The 17,812-nt window shown below is 38.6% G+C and overlaps 1 protein-coding gene and 1 non-coding gene across 2 annotated transcripts in view; one reads left to right on the forward strand and one right to left on the reverse strand.

The window, feature by feature from the left end:
• The window catches only part of KLHDC10 (kelch domain containing 10), a 51,283-nt gene that overhangs the window by 26,036 nt on the left and 7,435 nt on the right, over positions 1–17,812 (forward strand). The window contains exons 3-5 of the mRNA XM_024554962.4: positions 12,706–12,927; positions 14,331–14,485; positions 15,633–15,781. Coding sequence (XP_024410730.2) covers positions 12,706–12,927; positions 14,331–14,485; positions 15,633–15,781 — 526 coding nt within the window. The remainder of the gene's footprint in view (positions 1–12,705; positions 12,928–14,330; positions 14,486–15,632; positions 15,782–17,812) is intronic.
• LOC112299963 (small nucleolar RNA SNORA2/SNORA34 family) lies at positions 8,202–8,338 on the reverse strand. The gene has a single exon (XR_002974338.2). It is a non-coding gene; the product is annotated as a small nucleolar RNA SNORA2/SNORA34 family (small nucleolar RNA).

Raw genomic sequence — 17,812 nt, forward strand, 5'->3', positions numbered from 1 at the left:
ATAAAAAAACAAAAGAAAGAATGAAATAATGTTATACCTGATGGTAGGATTTTATTTTCTTTTGTGTATTCTTTGTTCAATTTTTTAATCATGGAAAAAAGAGATTAGCACAGGTAAGTGTTACACCTTTGGTTCTTTTGCAAGCCCCGAATTGCCTCATGCAGGGGCTGAGGAGGATGGTCTCAGTGCCCGGAGGAGCGGGGCGGGAGCAGACTCAGGAGCAGCGACTTCTAGGTCCCCAGTGACGGCCTCCACGTCAGTGGCCTTGGCTTAGTTCACACCTTCTTTGACCTGCTCGTAGTGTTTGATGCTGTTGACCCCTGCACCTTCTTAGAGTTTTCTCTTCCATGGGTTACTTTTTACTGTATAATCCTGGGTGTTTTCTTCCTCCTTCTTTGATTGTTCATTCCGTTTTCTTCACTAGCTTCCTTCTTCCTGCCCACTAGAGGTGGGTGTTGCTTCACTGTTCTGTCCTCTCCATCATCTCCTTTGGTTATCTCATCAGCTTTCACAGACTTAACTATCTCCGTCCCGTTCGTTCGTTCGTTTGCTCATTCTCTCATTCTTTCAGTATTTCTTGATTGCCTGTGAAGTAACAGGCACTGTGCTAGCTCAGTGATCTAGATAATAGAGAATCAGGGAAAGAAAAAGTTGCAGAATAACTTTAGTGTAATTCTTTGTGATAAGTGTCCTGATGGGGTAGTATGGTATGGGAACATACAGAAGAGGTACCTGGCTCAGCCCTTGGGAGGATGGAGAGAGAGGAGTGGTCATTAGGGTGAGTTTTCAGAAGAGATGTACTTGAAGACCGAGTGGGTGTTAGCAGGGGAGGGTAGAACATCCCAAAACCATGGGACCAACTAGCTGGAGTAATGGCAATGGGCAAAACAGTGTGGCCTTGCAGAGAACCATTAAGTTCAGCTTAGTGGGGAAGTATGTGGAGAGAGAAGCTAGAGAGGGCCCACATCGAGTGGGGCACCACCCAAGGGGAGTTTTGAGGACCTGCTTGTTTTTTTAACTAGTGAAGAGGTTTAATTGAAAGTCCAGTTCCAAGGTCATTATAGTTATCAAGGTAAGATATCATGGCAGCTACAAATAAGGCAGTTGTAGTGGGAACAGAGAGTACGGAATTGATTTGAAGTCTAAGGAAATGGAGTTAGATGAGACTTAACTAATTGAAGAAGAGGAGGGAAAAAGTCAAGAAAGCTCCCAGCTTTCTGCGTGGATCATTGTGCTCATTACCAGGTGTTACGTAAATGAATGGAGGAACAGACTGAGGGGGGGAGATGACAAATTCAGTTTTATCTCCTGAAACCAATAATAGTGTATCTTTGAACACTCACGCTAAGAGTTATTTCCTGGGAACCCTCCTTTGAAGATGTTTTTTTGTTCTCATGGCACCCTGTGTACCCGCCTGTATCATACACTTATCACACTGAATTATAGTTGTTCGTTTATTGTGTATGCCTGCTGTAGACTGTAAGCTCTGTAAGGGCAGGGACAGTGGGACAGTGCCTTTGAGTGGAACTGAATTATTTGTAAGGCCACTGTCAGGGAATAGGGTGGGACTAAAAATTTAGTATGTTCTTGACTCCTCTCTGGTGGCGGTGACAGCAAGCTGATGAGTTGCTGAGAACATGAAGATGCTGTGGTTTAGTGTCTACTTAGATTAAAACAATACTCACCTGTACTTTTGAAATTCCCCCTTTCCAGACTCTCATTTTGGGAATCCTCTACATTACTTCTGTTGATACTAATTGAACACAGTTGCATGGGGCTTGTTTTCTGCCTCTCTGTTACTCAATCCTGTATCTTCTCTAAAAGATATTTCTACCAATTAAAATTGTGTGGTATGAAAACAATACCGGGGTAGTGAAAACAATGAGTTTCCACTGATGGACCTAACACACCCATTTACTTTTCCATGCTTCTCAGATATCACTGTAAGTGACAAAACAGACACATGAAAAAGAATAAATCATAATTGTACTGAAACATGGAAAAGGGAGGCTTCGAAGCCAGATTACCTAGGTCTGAATCCAGGCTCTGCCATTTACCAACTGTGAGACTTTGGGCAAGCTACTTACTCTTTTTTTGGCCTCAATTTCCTCATTTGTAAAATTAGGATGATGATATAATAATATCTACTTCCTAGGGTTGTTTTGAGGCTCAAGAGAGATAATAATGAGCAAAGCACTTAGAAGAGTTTCTTTTTTTTTAAAGAGTTTTTCCATTTAGTCAATGTTTTACATTTAGGCAATTCATGTTAGCTATCATTCTTCTTATTGCTATTATACCAGAAAATTGGTAGAATTTAGGGTAATAGAAAGCAGTTGGAATTATAATGATTGAAAAATGAGAACAGAGTAAAATGCAACTTCAAATAGGTGCTCCTGCTGCATGCTGGAAGTCAGGAGAATTTCTTAGTGGGGCCCCTTTTCTGAAACTAAGCTTAACGTCAGTAAATGCAGAAGGAAGAAAGTTGGGGGAAGATGAAACATCAGAGCAAATAATTAAGAGACTATCTCTAAAACAGTTATTTCCCCTAATCCCTCTCTCTCTTCATATAAAGAGCTCTGGCAATGGCATTAGTACCCAGGACAAAGCTAGAGAACAGCTTTTTAAGCAAAGGACAGGATTTGCTTTGAGGAGGGTTGATAGGCAGTGCTCTCATGGATTGGGGCTGGAGAGCGGGTACAAGCACAAACCAGAGCTTTAGGGAATGGACCTCCACAATAGTGGCAGGTGAGGGGGTCCAAAGCGTGAGGAAAAGAAAGGGAGCTCCATCAAGGATAGGGCCATACCATTAAAGGACCATGCCTTCTAAATGCAGCCTTCCTTATGTTGGCAATAGTAAGGGAAACTGCATTTTCTCCACTTCTGAAGAGAAGCCTGTCCGTCAGTGTACCGCTTCCCTGCAGAGACCCACGGTCCGACAGATCTCCCATTGGAGGTTGGGAGACAGAGTGACACAGCTGTTGAGGAAATTCATACCTCCTACAATTCCCAGTCAACATAACCCTTTATTAATATGAATAAGTGATCAAAGCCCACTGGACATCTGCGGGAAACTAGACTTGAAAGACTGAGATGAATGAATAAAACAGCTGACCGCGGTAGAAACAGAGGTAATGAGGAAGTAGATTGGAGCTTTAGGAAGTTCTGATAATGGGAAGCTTCCTCAGAGTCAAGAGTAAATTGGATGCGTAGATAAAAAAGCAGTTGCTATGGAGAAAAAGGAATAATTAAAGAATTAGTTCTATATTGAAGACTTGATTGCTGAAATAAAAATGCAGTTGGAGGCTTAAATAATATAGAGGTTTAAGGCCAATCTTCATGAAAATAAAATAGAGGAAAAATGCAAGCCATCAAGCAAGAAGACCAAAAAAGAAAGCGCATGAGAGAAATTACACTTTGAGGATCATTCCATGTGATCCAGTACCCATTTTATAGTTGCAGGAGGAAAGACAGCAGAAGGGACAAAGTAAATAAATAATATTTCCCTGTGTTGAAGAAAGACTGAGTTTTCAAGTATAAAGAGCCCACTAAGGAACAAGCTGGGAAATGAAAACACAAACAAATGAAAAGCATCTGTCCATGCATTGCTGAACTATTATGATTCCAGAGATAAAATACAGGCTACACAGAAAGACTCAAGACTAAGAAGCAGACTGGTGTTGCATTTCTCACCTGCAAACTGGTCTGCTTTCTGTGTTCTAAGGGAAAATTATTTTGAAGACAGAACTGTGCCCAGCCTCACTAATGTTGAAACAGGAGTCAAGGTAAATAAGAACTCTGAAAGTTTATGACACACATCCTTTTTGAGAAAATTACTCCAAGAGGTACTGCTGGTAAAATGAAAAACAAATCTAAGAGGAAGGTTACGGATATCAGCAGCAGTAGTGTGCAAAGAAACAGTAAAACTTAGGAGTTTCATCTAAATAAAGGGACTGCGAAGCTTAGTGTAGTTGTTAAGAAAGATTTCTGAATATGTCGAATAATAATATAAATATGTGTATGTATGTATGTATCTAACATTCTGGAACTAACAATTTAGGTGATTTAAACAAATTGGGAGTAGGGAGAAAGTAAAACCTCTAAAGATCTTTTAAATTTTTGTTTTGGAATTTATAGGTGTAGTATGTGCTTATTAAAATTCAAATAATGTGGAAATACATAGGGTGAAAAGTGAATCTATCTCAAGCATATATACGAATTCGTACAATTGAGTAAGAAAAAGATGGACATCTCAATAGAAGAATGTACAATATAAAAGGCTTGAGCAGGCACTTCCCAAAAGGAACAATCCAATTGGCCAGTAAACATGAAAATGCGCTCAGTCTCTTTTGTAATGAGAGAAATGCATATTAAAACCACAATGAGAAAGGTCTACAAACCCACAGGAACTGCTAAATTAAAAATGCAATACCAATGCTAAGTATTTTGTCAGCAAAAGTTTGGCCTTATCTAGTAAAGGTAAAGATTTCCATATATTTTGACTCAGAAATTCCATTTCTAGATTTCTAGCCAACAAATGTGGGCCCCTCTCCATCTGAAAACGTGTACAAAAATGTTTATGGCAGCATTAGGAGCCACTAATTTGAAATAACCAAAATGCCCATTTGTACAGCATAGACTGGATACCTGGTGGTATGTATTTATGCAAGGAAATACTATTTGGCAATGGAAGTTAATAGGCTACATCTACCCCTAGCAAAGTGAATGAATCTCAAAAACACCAAATTGTGAATGAAAGAGCCTAGAAAGAAAACTAGGTTATACTATATCTTTCTGTACAAATACATTTCAAACTAGGCCAAAATAAACAATATTGTTTAGGAATGCATACTTAGGTATAATAAAGCTATTAAAAGAAAGCAAGCTATATGGTTACCATGAAAATCAGGGAGCAGGTTTCCTCTGGAAGGGAAGGAGGTGGGATGGGTGTGTGCTCAAAAGGGGCGGGTAAGAGGTTAGCTGGGTGCTCGCAATACTCTTGTTTTTTGACCTGGATGATGATTATGTTACCTTTTAAATAATTTGTTAAAATAACGTTGTATGCTTTTACCCATGTGTTATATTTCATGGTAAAAGAATTAAAAAGCAAAGGTCCCACTTCACATCTTTACTCCTCACCTCATTCCCCTTTTCAGTGGTAACCACCGTTAATAGCCAAGTTTATTTTCAGATGTGGTTGATTTTTTAATAATGTTAGAAAAATAAAACTTTTTATTTTTATGGGTTTTTATTATGGGTTTTAAAAGATTATTAGGGGTAATGGGATGTAGATCTTAGGAAAAAAAGAAAGAAAAAAGAAAGCTTGATTATTTCAGTAAAATCAATAAAGTGGAAAAATGAAACAAAAAATGATTAATATATATGTTAATAAATATATATAAATATATATATATATATATGAAGGCAGGGATAAATCTAAATAAAAATAAATCAAGATCGAATTGGGTTTATCTGTGGAATGTATGTAGTTTACTACTTTAATAGGTTGAAGGAAAAAGTGTGATTGTCCTGATATCAAAGAAAGCATTTAATAAAATTTGATACTCAGTGTGTTCATTTTGGTTAAAATGTGTGAAACTGTACTCTTATGATATATCCACTTTTCTGTACATTATGTTTCAATAAAATTTTATTTAAAAAACCTATAACATTCCTAGTAAGGAAAAATTGTAGGCATCCAGGAATAAAAGAAAGTTTATTTTATTGATAGACTGTCTACAAGAAGCCAATAGCAAATACCATATATAATGGTGAAATATTACCAATATCCTCATTAAAGTTGGAAACGAGAGAGCCATGTCCATTATCATCACCATTGTTCAGCCTTGTCTGGAGGTGTCAGTCAATGCAATAGAAGTTGAGGAAGAAAGTGAAAGGCACTTACGTTGGAAAGAGAGCTGAAAGTTGTCATTAACAACAGATGGCGTGATCATTGTAAAATTCAAGGTAATTAACTAATGGTAAATTAGCTGGAAAAAATTTAAACTTGCAAAGATGAATTACTTTTTTATATATTAACAACCAATTAAAAATAAAAGAAATTCACAATTGTATGGAGAATTATAAAATACTTAGAAATAAAAAACAAGAACACAATGAAACTATACTGATGGATATATAAAAAAAAAAAAGAGGTAAATGGCTAGAGATTATATTCCTTCATGGGTTGTCCTAAATGAAATCCCTAAGGAACTTCTTTAAAATTTAATTTTTATTTTGACATAATTCCAGACTTACAGAGAGTTTACAAGAACAGTAAAAGATTCCCCTATAGCCTTCATCCAGATCCCCCAAATGTTAACACTTGATCACACTGGCTTTACCCTGCTCCCTCTCCTCTCCTCTTCCTCCCCTCCCCCTTCGTGTACGTAGTATGTATACACGTATGCACATGCACAGCGTCTTCTGTTTGAACTATTTGAGAGTAAGCTGCAGACATGATGCCCCTTTACCCCTAAATACTTTAGTGTCCATATCTGAAAACAAAGATATTCTCTTGGGAATTAATACTATAAATAATGGATATATTAACCCTAGTGTCTAATTTATAGACCTTATTTCAGATTTTGCAATTGTCCCAATACTGCCCTTAATAATAAAAGAAAATCCCAGATCATGTGTGGCATTCATTTCTCATGTATCTATAGCTTTGACCCTGATACTTTTGAACGTAAGACTAGTCATATTGTAAAATGTCCCTTAGTTTTCTCATGTGTTCTCACGATTACACTCAGCTCGTGCATTTTGGGTAGGAACACTACTGAAATAATGTGTTCATCTCATTGCACGTGAGGTTTATGTGTCCCATTACTGGTGATGTCAGCTTTGATCACCGGGATAAGATGGTGTCTGCTCAAGGGACTTTTTATAGTTTTTAATGAACTGATTCTAAAACTCACTGCAAGATGAACGGAGCAAAATACAAAGCTTTTGAAAGAGAATAACAGCCCTGGCCAGGTAGCTCAGTTGGTTAGAGCGTCATCCTGACACGCTGAGGTTGTGGGTTGGATCCCCAGACAGGGCACATACAAGAATCAACCAATGAGTGCATCAGTAAGTGGAACAATACCTCCATGTTTCTCTGTCTCTGTCTCTCCCTCCTCCCCTCCCGCCTGCCATCCTCTTTAAAAAAAAATAATATAAAATAAGACAAAGAATAACACGAAGGGGAATTTGTCCCACTAGACATTGGTAGATAATTCAAAGCGATTGGGATTAGAACCATGTGGTAACGGTATAGGGATCAGTGAAAAGATAGTGGAAGTGAAGACAGCCCAGAAGCCCACGCCATGTAACCAGGTAGAGTGTGACCCCATCTCAGGTGTGCTTTGCTCAGCACTTGGGAGGAACTCAGGATAACACCAGAGTCTTTCAAAGTAAGTTTCTTTCATTGCTGCTATCTTAGAAATAAGATTGCTCTGCCCTGAGAAGCAAAATCTTCACATACGCCTCTCATGCTGGGTAGGAGACACTTAATCAGGAAGTAATATGGGTGCTGGTGTTGATGGATTGCTTTTGCCTGAGCAGTTTGGCTCTGGGAGTAGTAGGCCTGCCTGCTGGTCAGGGGAGGAAGCCAGCTGGTTCCGTTTTCCTTAGCTTTCCTGTCCAGGCTTCCAGGTGTACAAATGGAAGATCTGTCTTCTCAGGTGGAGGTCATGGTGGGTTTTACGTTAGAAGGAAGTGACCAATTCAAATTAAACTGAATTTATCCTTTAGGCTATTTGATATTTATAACTAGTTAATACTTTTAGCGATGAAGGTGTTATTTTTTTAAATGGCCCTCACAAATGTTTGATAGCAGAATTTAGAGGTGGCTACATCTTGTAAGTAATAGACTTAAGGCAAAATGTTATGTGCTACTTTATCTGCAAGCTTTTTACATTGAAGATTCCATGATGTTGCTTTATATTGATTGTGTGCATTCCTAAAGAGCAATAGATTTTGTGTAACAGGTGATTAGATCTGGATATTGGAATTTTCCTACTTCTACTCTAGAACATGTTCATTTAGTATATGACAAAGGTGCCATTTCAATTCAGTGTAGAAGGGGTGGCTTTCCCTAAGTGGTTTGGGACAACTGCCCATCCTTTTTTATTGTTAATTAGAGCCCCACCTCATACAATACACAAAAAGAAATTCTAGATGTAGTCAGGTACTAGGCCCCCCCCCCCCGCCCCCCGCCCCGAGGTTTCTTTCTAATGAATTGACCATTACATTTCCTAAGTTCTGAAATGGCCAACAGACCATAGAAAAACATTGCTTTAGGCTCCTGCTTGAAACCAGCAGCTTCAGCAAACTGCTGGCCTTGATTCAGGGCCAAGGTTCTGGGTTTAAAATTCAAAACTATAACATTACTGGAAATCAAGAATATCTTTATAATTTGACAATGATGCAGAGATAAATAAGATGTAGAACAAAGGAGCCTTTTTCCCCCTTTGCCTTGGAGCCTTAAAAGAAAAGATTGAAAAATTCAATTACATAAAAATTTCCATATGTTAAAAGATGCCACAAATAAAATTAAGAGAAAGAAATATAATAATTAATTTCTACAAATCTGGGAGAAGACAGCCCAAAGATAGAAAAGTGGGCAAGGAATATGATCAGGAAATTTCCCAAAGAAAAAATGCTAATGGGCCAATAAACATGTAAACTAGTAAAAATGAGGGAAGTGCAAATTAACCTGTCACCTGTTTAAACCCAGCAGGCTGGCACACACTTAAAAGGCTGAAGAGGGCGTGAAGAAACGGGCACTTCCATACACCATTGCTGGCCGTATAAATTGTCCCAGTATTTTGGAGAAGAGTGTGGCCTAAAACATTGCATCTGTAACAATTTAAGTGTATATTTCTTTGACCCAGAAATTCTACTTCCAAAAATACTCAGACACTTGCATATGAATCATGTAAAGGAATCTTTGTTACGATATTGTAGTAGTGAAAACATTGGCAGCAACCTAATCCTCTGTCACCTTATCTCAGACAGCTAGTTTCTCCCTTTGGACCAGAAACTGAAGCCCATTTCCCTGGTTACTGTAAGCTCCTGCTTACGCCCAGGGTAAAGAGCAAGTGTTTGTGACATGGTGAGCACCTTGGAGAGAAGATGGCTCGGCCATCACAGGTGCGCTTTGCCTCAGCTGGCTGTTCCCTTCTGAATCCATCAGTTCAGTTTTAATTTTTGACTTCTGCATTTTCTAATGGGAATTCCTGAATCAGGTAACCTAATTCTGTGGGTGATTTTATTAGTAGTGAGTACTTTTTAGGGAAGTGAGATCTGCACGTGGAGAATTTAGGGGAGGGCTCAGAGAACTACTTAAAGTAGATAAACCCAATTTCATTTTGGTCAAGGCTGAAGAAGCCTTTACCTCACATAATGAAAATTCTTAGTCTCCATGGCATTAGCCCTGACAAATTCCCATGATTTATTCAAAAGAAAATTTAACTTTCTAATATATTAGTCTCTCTTGGGCTATAAATATGTACAAAAATATCTCTAGTTACTGACTAAAGAGGAAGAAGAGTTACCTCTTTACTCCCAACTATAAGATTCCTTGATAGGATGTTTAATATTTATCAAACATTGATTAGATGCTCTTTATCCAGCATTTTAATTTGCATAGATAATGAAATTATTTACAGAAGCCAGCAGTTGAGCCAAACAATCACAAATATTATGTGATCTGCAAATTTAAATTTTTCTGTAGCTATATTAAAAAAGCAAAAGACAGGTGACATTAATTTTAATATTTTTATCTCACCCAGGATATCAAAAATACCACTTCAACATATATTCAATATAAAAATATTAATTTTACATTCATCTTTGGATACTAAGTCTTTGAAATCCAGTGGGTATTTTACATTCAAAGCCTATCTTGAGTTTGGACCAGCCTCATTTCAAGTGCTCGGTAGTCATATGTGGCTAGTGGCTGCTGCATTGGACTAGACTGGACGTCCCAGAAACAGTAGTGGCCTCATTGTTGTATCCTCGGCACCTATCACAGCACCTGGTACATAGCAGGTGTCCACTAAGAATTTTGGCTTAATGAATGAATGGATAAATATAAGATGGTCTTCACTGATTCTTCAGCCTTCAATCCATGTGAGTTATATGTGTCACAAAAAGTTGGCAATGAACTTATAATAGAATGTCTTCCCTGCTGTACTACCATTTGGAGAAAATCCTAGAATATACTGTGCCTTTTCATATTTGCCCAAAAGCAATTTTTAAAACTATCTGTTGGCTCCAGATAATAAAGGGCATTATAGAGACCCTTACTAGAGTTCCCATCTGTTAACCATAGCAACTCTGTAATGTTTTGTCTTTAAATTTGTCTTGCTAATTCTTAGAAACACGCGTGTTTTGAGAAGACCATTGCCTAATCCAGCCCCGTCCCTGAAATTGTGTATCTCATAAGCACGATAATACCAAAGTCCACTTAGAGCTGTACATTGTTTTGATTATACCTGTCACTGTTTACTTTGACTTAAGTTAAAATCAACAAAACTTCTAGAATTTGTTATATATATATTTCTAGCTGTTTTAGGCATTGCGGGTGATACAGGATAATTATTATACATGATCTTTGCCATTAGAAGCTTATAGCCTATTTGGAGAAGAAAAACATTAATGGAATGAGTAGAGAAAAATTAAATTTGTAAATTTGTTTAGTGTTTCTGTGTGCTTTAAGCTTGGTGGTTGAAAAGGTAAATACAAATACATTCGTCTTTTCTCAAATAACTCCGAGCCACCTGAAAAGATACTTATATAAACCAGTAGACACTTTAACATAATAGCAAGTGTAGTAACTCTGTGATGAGGAAGCTGAGACTCTTGGCAGGGTTGGGGGGCTGGGGGGGCCTGGGGGTTGTGGTGGGGGTTAGTGACTTGCTCTAGGCAGCAGTTAGAAAGAACCTGGATTCAAACCTAGACATTGGTAGGAGTCCCTTGCTCTTTCTCCTACACCACACTTTCTGTGCTTCAAAATTCCTAAAAGGAGAAATTGAGTTCTTCACTTGAGGTAAATCACAGCTCAAGAGTAAGTTTTCCGATTGTAGTTTGCCTAATATTTTATTTATTCATGTATTTACATAATTATGGCATAATCATTAATAGTACATTATATCCTAATATTTGACTTGTAGGGTACTGAACTATAAGAGCTGTAGGTTCCCAACCCCCAGGACAATTAAATGCATTTATTCAGTGAGTGAATGAGCAGTGGGAATATTCAGGTACAGTCAGGCTGACCATTTAGCAGGTATGCTGTGGAGGCATGTAAGTGGTGCGAATAGACCAGTGCTTCTTTTCACTTTCTTGATTTTGTTTTAAACGAGGAAGAGCTGTATGGGCTGGACTTGGGGGCGTTTTCCCACTAGGCATGGAAGGGTAGGTAGACCAGGCCAGGGTTTGAGGGAAGGACTTGGCTTCCCAGGCAGAGACAGACCTAAACAGGCAGGAGTGGGAGAGGTCAGGACAAGACTGTGTCTTGAAAGGCTCTAAGCTGCTGGTTGGGGACTTTGTGCCTGAATGACAAGGAACCATTAAAGACTCTCAGACAGAGCGGAGAGGTTGGACTTGAGTGATTCAGTGATGCACGGTTTGTTGGTTTTTTAGTTTCTCTAGATCCGTGTGATTTCTTTTCAGTGCTTGTTTAAAAGCATACCCTAGGAAGTGGAATTATGACTTAGGTTAGGTTGGTAATAAATGTTTATTCATATAATAGATGTTTATTAGGTGTCCAGCACTGTCCTAAATGTTAATTAACATTATACTAGTATCTGTTCTTAATATATGAATGTAGATAAGTCTTTAGGGTAACAGTCAACTGCAGTAGCTGCTTATTCTATCCAATTTATATTTAAGCATCTTTGGTTTTACAGTTATGTAAGGGTTTATGTAGACTGGCATTAAAAGATATGAGGGTAATAGAAATAATGTAAAGTTTAGGGATTTTTTACTTTAAAATAACCCTAAAATAATTTTTAGTGCACTGGTTGACATAATTTAAACTTTAGAAAGCTTTCAAATATAAATTGTAAAAATAGCTTTTCTGAATGGAGTGCTCTCACTCAGAGCTCTCTGAGATAAATACAGGAATTTTTTTTTGCTAACTGACATAAAGTCTGGAGCAGTATTTAAATTCTCCATTTTGCTATAACTCTTTGAAAACCAGTTTTTTTATTAAGTAATAGATTATGGAAAAATTATAGGTTTTATGTGTTTGTATTTTTATTTATACATGACTCATTCACATTTGTGATTATATTTATGTAGTTTTCTAATATTTTCAGTTTAATTTAGTTGACCTGTGTTTTTTCCTCCTCTAAGGAAATCAGAAAATTTGTTCTTTCAGCTTTTGGATTGTTAAATCCCTTCTCCTTCTTTTCTTGAAACTTCTAAGTTATCAGCCTTTTTCCTGAGCTGATAACTCTGTTTTGCCTCCCTTGGGAAAAAATCTTTTTACACTTGTCAAAATCTGAAAGTAGTCATATGAAATAGAAATGGAGACCAGCTCCTTAAAATCTTAAGTAGTGTGTGAATGCATAAAATAACCTAAGCAAATAAATAATACATCCATGTTATAAATCTTCCCTGATCCCCTTTTAAAGCTAAAAAGATTGTTACCAAATTTTGTTTGTGCTTTGATCTGCTGGGCCATCTGTGGAAAACCGTCCTCTTCTCTCCTAGGCCACAGACCTCCACCAGCACGAAGTGGACATCGCTGTGTGGCAGATAATACCAATCTGTATGTGTTTGGAGGTTATAACCCAGATTATGATGAATCAGGAGGGCCCGATAACGAAGACTATCCGCTCTTCAGGGAGCTTTGGCGGTATCATTTTGCTACAGGAGTATGGCACCAGATGGGCACAGATGGGTACATGCCCCGGGAATTGGCATCTATGTCACGTGAGTGCAAGCACTTCTGAACTTTTGGCTTTTTGAAATGTCTGAGAGGTCTGGTTCAATGTCACATGTTCTTTGTTAATAGTTTATAATAACACTAATATGATCAAACCCTGTTAGTGGAGATAGACTTTTTACTATGGTAACAATGTAGCGTGATGATTCAGAATCACCTGAGAGCAGCGTGGTCCTGAGTTTGAATTTGCTGCATGTCATTACTTGCCAGATGATTTTTAGCTTCAAGTTCCTTAGCTGTAAAATGGATTAATGATATCTCAGAGGGTTCAACATGAAGTATCATATATATGCTAGGCAAAATGTAGAAGATCAGAAAATGGGGTTTATAACAATGATAATAGTTACTGAGTAAAGTGCTTCACACATGGTGTCAGTTTAATTCTCATAACATCCCTATGATGCAGGTGCTGGAATTATGGCCATTGCACAGATGAGGAAACCGAGGCTTTAGAGGGACCCTGTGGGTAGTGGCTAGGAGTGCGGGCTCTGGAGCCAGACTGCCTGGGATTGAATCCTGGCTTGGCAGGGTTCCTTTTAGGAAACCTTCAACAAGTAGATTAAACCACTTACCACTTCTGTTTCACTGTCTATAAAAATGGAGAGGATAGTAATAATTCCTACTTCACAGGGTTATTGTGAAGATTAGTTTAGAGAGATTAAATAACTTTCCTGGGGTCACAGGGGAATGTAAACCTAGCTCTCCCTGGCTCCAGAGCCCACGCTGTTCACTCTTACACTATATCAGTTGAAAGCTTGGTAAAAAAATGCCATGGAAATAATACAGTAGCACTAATTTGAGAGTATTTGCCATTAGAGAAGGCTAGAAGGTATGTGTGACTGTGTGTGTGTAGGGGGGGGCGTGGCAGGAGCAGAAGAAGAACACCAAAGTTTCCAGCAGGGTATTGGTGTTTCTTTTTATCTGGGGGAAGATTAAGATTACTGAAGCATCATTGAAAATGTAGAGATCATCTCCCTGGCAGAAACAGGCTGATCCTTTTACCCCTTCGTCCTGAGTCCCACTGGGTCTTCACTGAGGCAGAGACGATACTTCATTTTCCTCTGCTTTGCTGCATACTTGAACTGTCTTGAATGGTGGTGGTGTCCTCTAGTTCCTGTCATTCGGTATTGTTACACAGAGTATTTCATTACTTCCACAAGTATGTACTGAATACTTGTCACATACCAAACAATGAGCTATGTGACATTGCCGCATAGAGTGAGGTAGAGGTTTTTCTACAGGATTTGTAGTAGTTAGATGTCAGTGAGTTGAGCTACCTTCTGAAAGCATTTCAACAGACATTTTTGAGTTTCTCTGATATTCTATGTTTATGTGGGAACACATTCGGGTAGCCGGTACATAAATGGAATTTGTGCTTCTCCTTCCCCAGTTGTGCTGCATGGGAACAACCTGTTAGTGTTTGGTGGCACAGGCATCCCGTTTGGTGAGAGCAACGGCAACGACGTCCATGTCTGTAACGTGAAGTATAAGAGATGGGCCCTGCTCAGCTGTCGGGGGAAGAAACCCAGTCGTATATATGGACAGGTACCAATCCATGGCTGGCCATGGCGGATGTGTTTGTTTGGATCTTTCAAGTTCTGGGGACAAACAATGTCAGAATCTTTTTATTACTACCGGTTTTTAAAATGGACAGTAAATTGACTGTGGTTAATACTTGATTTTTTAGTTCTGATATGAAATTTTAATTTGTAAATCTGGTATCTTGCCACCTTCTTTCCTTTTTTTCCTTCTTTATTTCTAATCCAGTTTAGGATTATGATCTAGACTTGTACGGAAGATTTTAAAATGGCAGGACCCCACCCCACCTCTACTCCCACCTCCAACAAGAGGCTGGGCTCCACCTGTTCTGGGTCCTGTCATCTTTAGAGTAAAAGGGTTTGCTGAAGAGCTTTCTGACCTAAGTGGCAGAGTAGGTGATCCCTGCACCTAAGATCTGAGCTAAAACAGAGTATGTAGACATTAGTTTTCAGTTAGGTACCCACACTTTAAACCTGGGTTTGGAAAGTTGTATCCAAAAAGATAGGGAGCAACTCACCATACATCAGAGACCCTTTGAGAATAATGGGCTAAACTTAAAGCAACCAATCTCTGGTTTCTTACCAACTGCCTGGCATGAGCACTGATGAAGTGCTTCAGAACGCCACGTGGAGGCACATGCCAGGTACCTCTGTCTCCCACAGCAGGAGGCACTGAAACCCTAAGGAATGAGCGTAACAATAGCCAGATTTACTTTGAAGGAGAGTGGTGGAAAATGTCAAGTTTTGGGGACTGACTCCCAACTCTAGATCTTACCTAAGGGGTTCTGGTGGCTTACTTTCATGTCTGCTCCTTCTTCTTGGGCGCATTTTTCCTCAGACTGTTTAGAAAGACAAGCAGCTTTCAATGGAAATGCTCATGTCCATGATCTACAAATTCTCTGGTGGGCTAGAAGCCCTAAGAATTAGGTGACCGCCTCGCCAAGGTAGAACGAGCTTTCCAGCTGAGCACAGGTTTACCTTTCTAAAAATGCTCTCTGTGTTCTCTAAAATCTGCAGTCCTTTAAGGGTCTGGTATTTTTGAAGGTTAAAAAATACAAGAGAATTTCATAAAACTTGACTTGGGGGTATCTAATACGTTTATATTTAATCAAGTGCTAATAAGTCAGTCTTGCTCGCTTTTCCTCATTGTCCAGGCCATGGCTATCATCAATGGCTCCCTTTATGTCTTTGGAGGGACAACTGGCTATATTTACAGCACAGACCTGCACAAATTAGATCTTAATACCAGAGAGTGGACCCAACTGAAGCCAAACAACCTATCCTGCGATCTGCCAGAAGAGAGGTGAGGTTCTGGGATTAAAGCATATGTATTCTTTCTTCCTAATATTTGACTTTTTCCAGAATATTGCTAATACAGTTTGAAAAAACCCTTTGGCCTGGTTAAAATAGCTAACTCGTTGTTAGATCCCCATTTAGCATTAAAGAAGGGTCTCCTGGTCAAGGATTGATATTTCCCTCTAAACTATACAAATTTTTTTCATGTTATGTCCTCATAGAGTTCAGTTTTTCTGCATTAGGAAGATAGGAACACTTTGAAGAGGAAACCAATAGCAGCAATTGTAAATAAGTTTCATATCACAGGCAAAACAATTACTTTCTGGTTATTTTTTGATTTCCCTTCTTAACTTGCCTATCGGGATTCTTTGGCTCATTTGCGCACAGCTGTATCCCCAGTACAGGGCTTGGTGCCGTGCCTGTAGTAGTACTCAGTGAAAACTGGGTGGATGGATGCATGGGAGGAGGAAGGCAGGGCAGGAGGGAGGGAGGAAGGGAAGAATGGGGAAACGAAGGAAGGAAGTGGTGGTGGAGGGTTTTTCACTTTAATCGCTTTGTAAAACACAAACATCATGTGATTCTCTCTGGCTGCCTTCTAGTAGGCCCTAGCTCCTTCACTTTTCTTCCCTAACTGCAATTGCCTCAGGGGATTAAACTCACTGGAAGACTTAGTGAGATCTTTTGCCATCTAGTTTAAAAGCAAAGATAGTAAACAATTTTTAAAATCTTTCTGATAAACTAATCCAAGATCTCTTTGTTGTCTTTCAAGAAAATGGTATGTAGTTGCTAAGGAAGAATTTGTCCTTATTGTAGTATGTTAGTGAGCTGACCATTGCAGACCACCATGAGAGGACTTGGGAGATGGACTAATAACTGGAATGATTTTGGTATAATTTATTTTGTCAGCACCATGGCCTTCAAGAAAAGGAGGAAATAAATTAAGTTTTCAAAGCATTTTTTAAAATTATATTTTATTGATTATGCTATTATAGTTGTCCAGATTTTTTCCCTTTGCCCCCCTCCATCTAGAGCCCCTCACTCCCTCATGCCATCCCCACATCATTGTTCATGTCCATGGGTCATGCATGTAAGTTCTTTGGCTACTCAATCTTGTACCATACTTTATATCCCCATGGCTATTTCTGTAACTACCTATTTGTACTTCTTAATCCCCTCACTCTTCACCCATTCCCCACAACCCCCTCCCATCTGGCACTCATCAAAACGTTCTCTGTATGCATGATTCTGTCTCTGTTCTTGTTTGCTCAGTTTGTTTTTTAGATTCAATTGTTGATAGATATGTATTTATTGCCATGTTATTTTTCATAGTTTTGATCTTCTTTGTCTTAAATAAGTTCCTCTAACATTTCATATAATAATGGTTTGGTGACAATGAACTCCTTTAGTTTTTTCTTTTCTGGGAAGATCTTTATCTGTCTTTGATTCTAAATAATAGCTTTGCTGGGTAGAGCAGTCTTAGCTGTAGGTCCCTGCTTCTCATGACGTTGAATATTTCTTGCTAATCCCTCTAACCTGCAAAGTTTCTTTTGAGAAATCAGCTGACAGTCTTATGGGGACACCTCATAGGTGACTATCTTTTTTTCTCTTGATGCTTTGAAGATTCTCTTTTTATCTTTAATTGTGGGTAATTTAGTTGTGATGTGTCTTGGAGCAGGCCTCTTTGCATCCATCTTGTTTGGGACTCTCTGTGCTTCCTGGACTTGCACATCTATTTCCTTCACCAAATTAGGGAAGTTTTCCTTCATTATTTATTCAAATAGATTTCCATTATCTTGCTCTTTCTCTTCTCCTTCTGGCACCTCTATGATGCAGATGTTGGAAGACTTGAAATTGTCCCAGAGGCTGCTTACACTGTCCTCATTTTTTTGGATTCTTTTTTCTTCTTGTTATTTTGATAGGTTGTTTTTTTCTCCCTTGTGTTTCGAATCATTGATTTGATTCTGGGCTTCATCCACTCTACTGTTATTTCCCTGTAAATTGTTCTTTATTTCAATTAGTGTATCTTTCATTTCTGAAT

The sequence above is a fragment of the Desmodus rotundus genome, chromosome 6 (assembly GCF_022682495.2).
Source record: "Desmodus rotundus isolate HL8 chromosome 6, HLdesRot8A.1, whole genome shotgun sequence".
NCBI classification, from domain to species: Eukaryota; Metazoa; Chordata; class Mammalia; order Chiroptera; family Phyllostomidae; genus Desmodus; species Desmodus rotundus.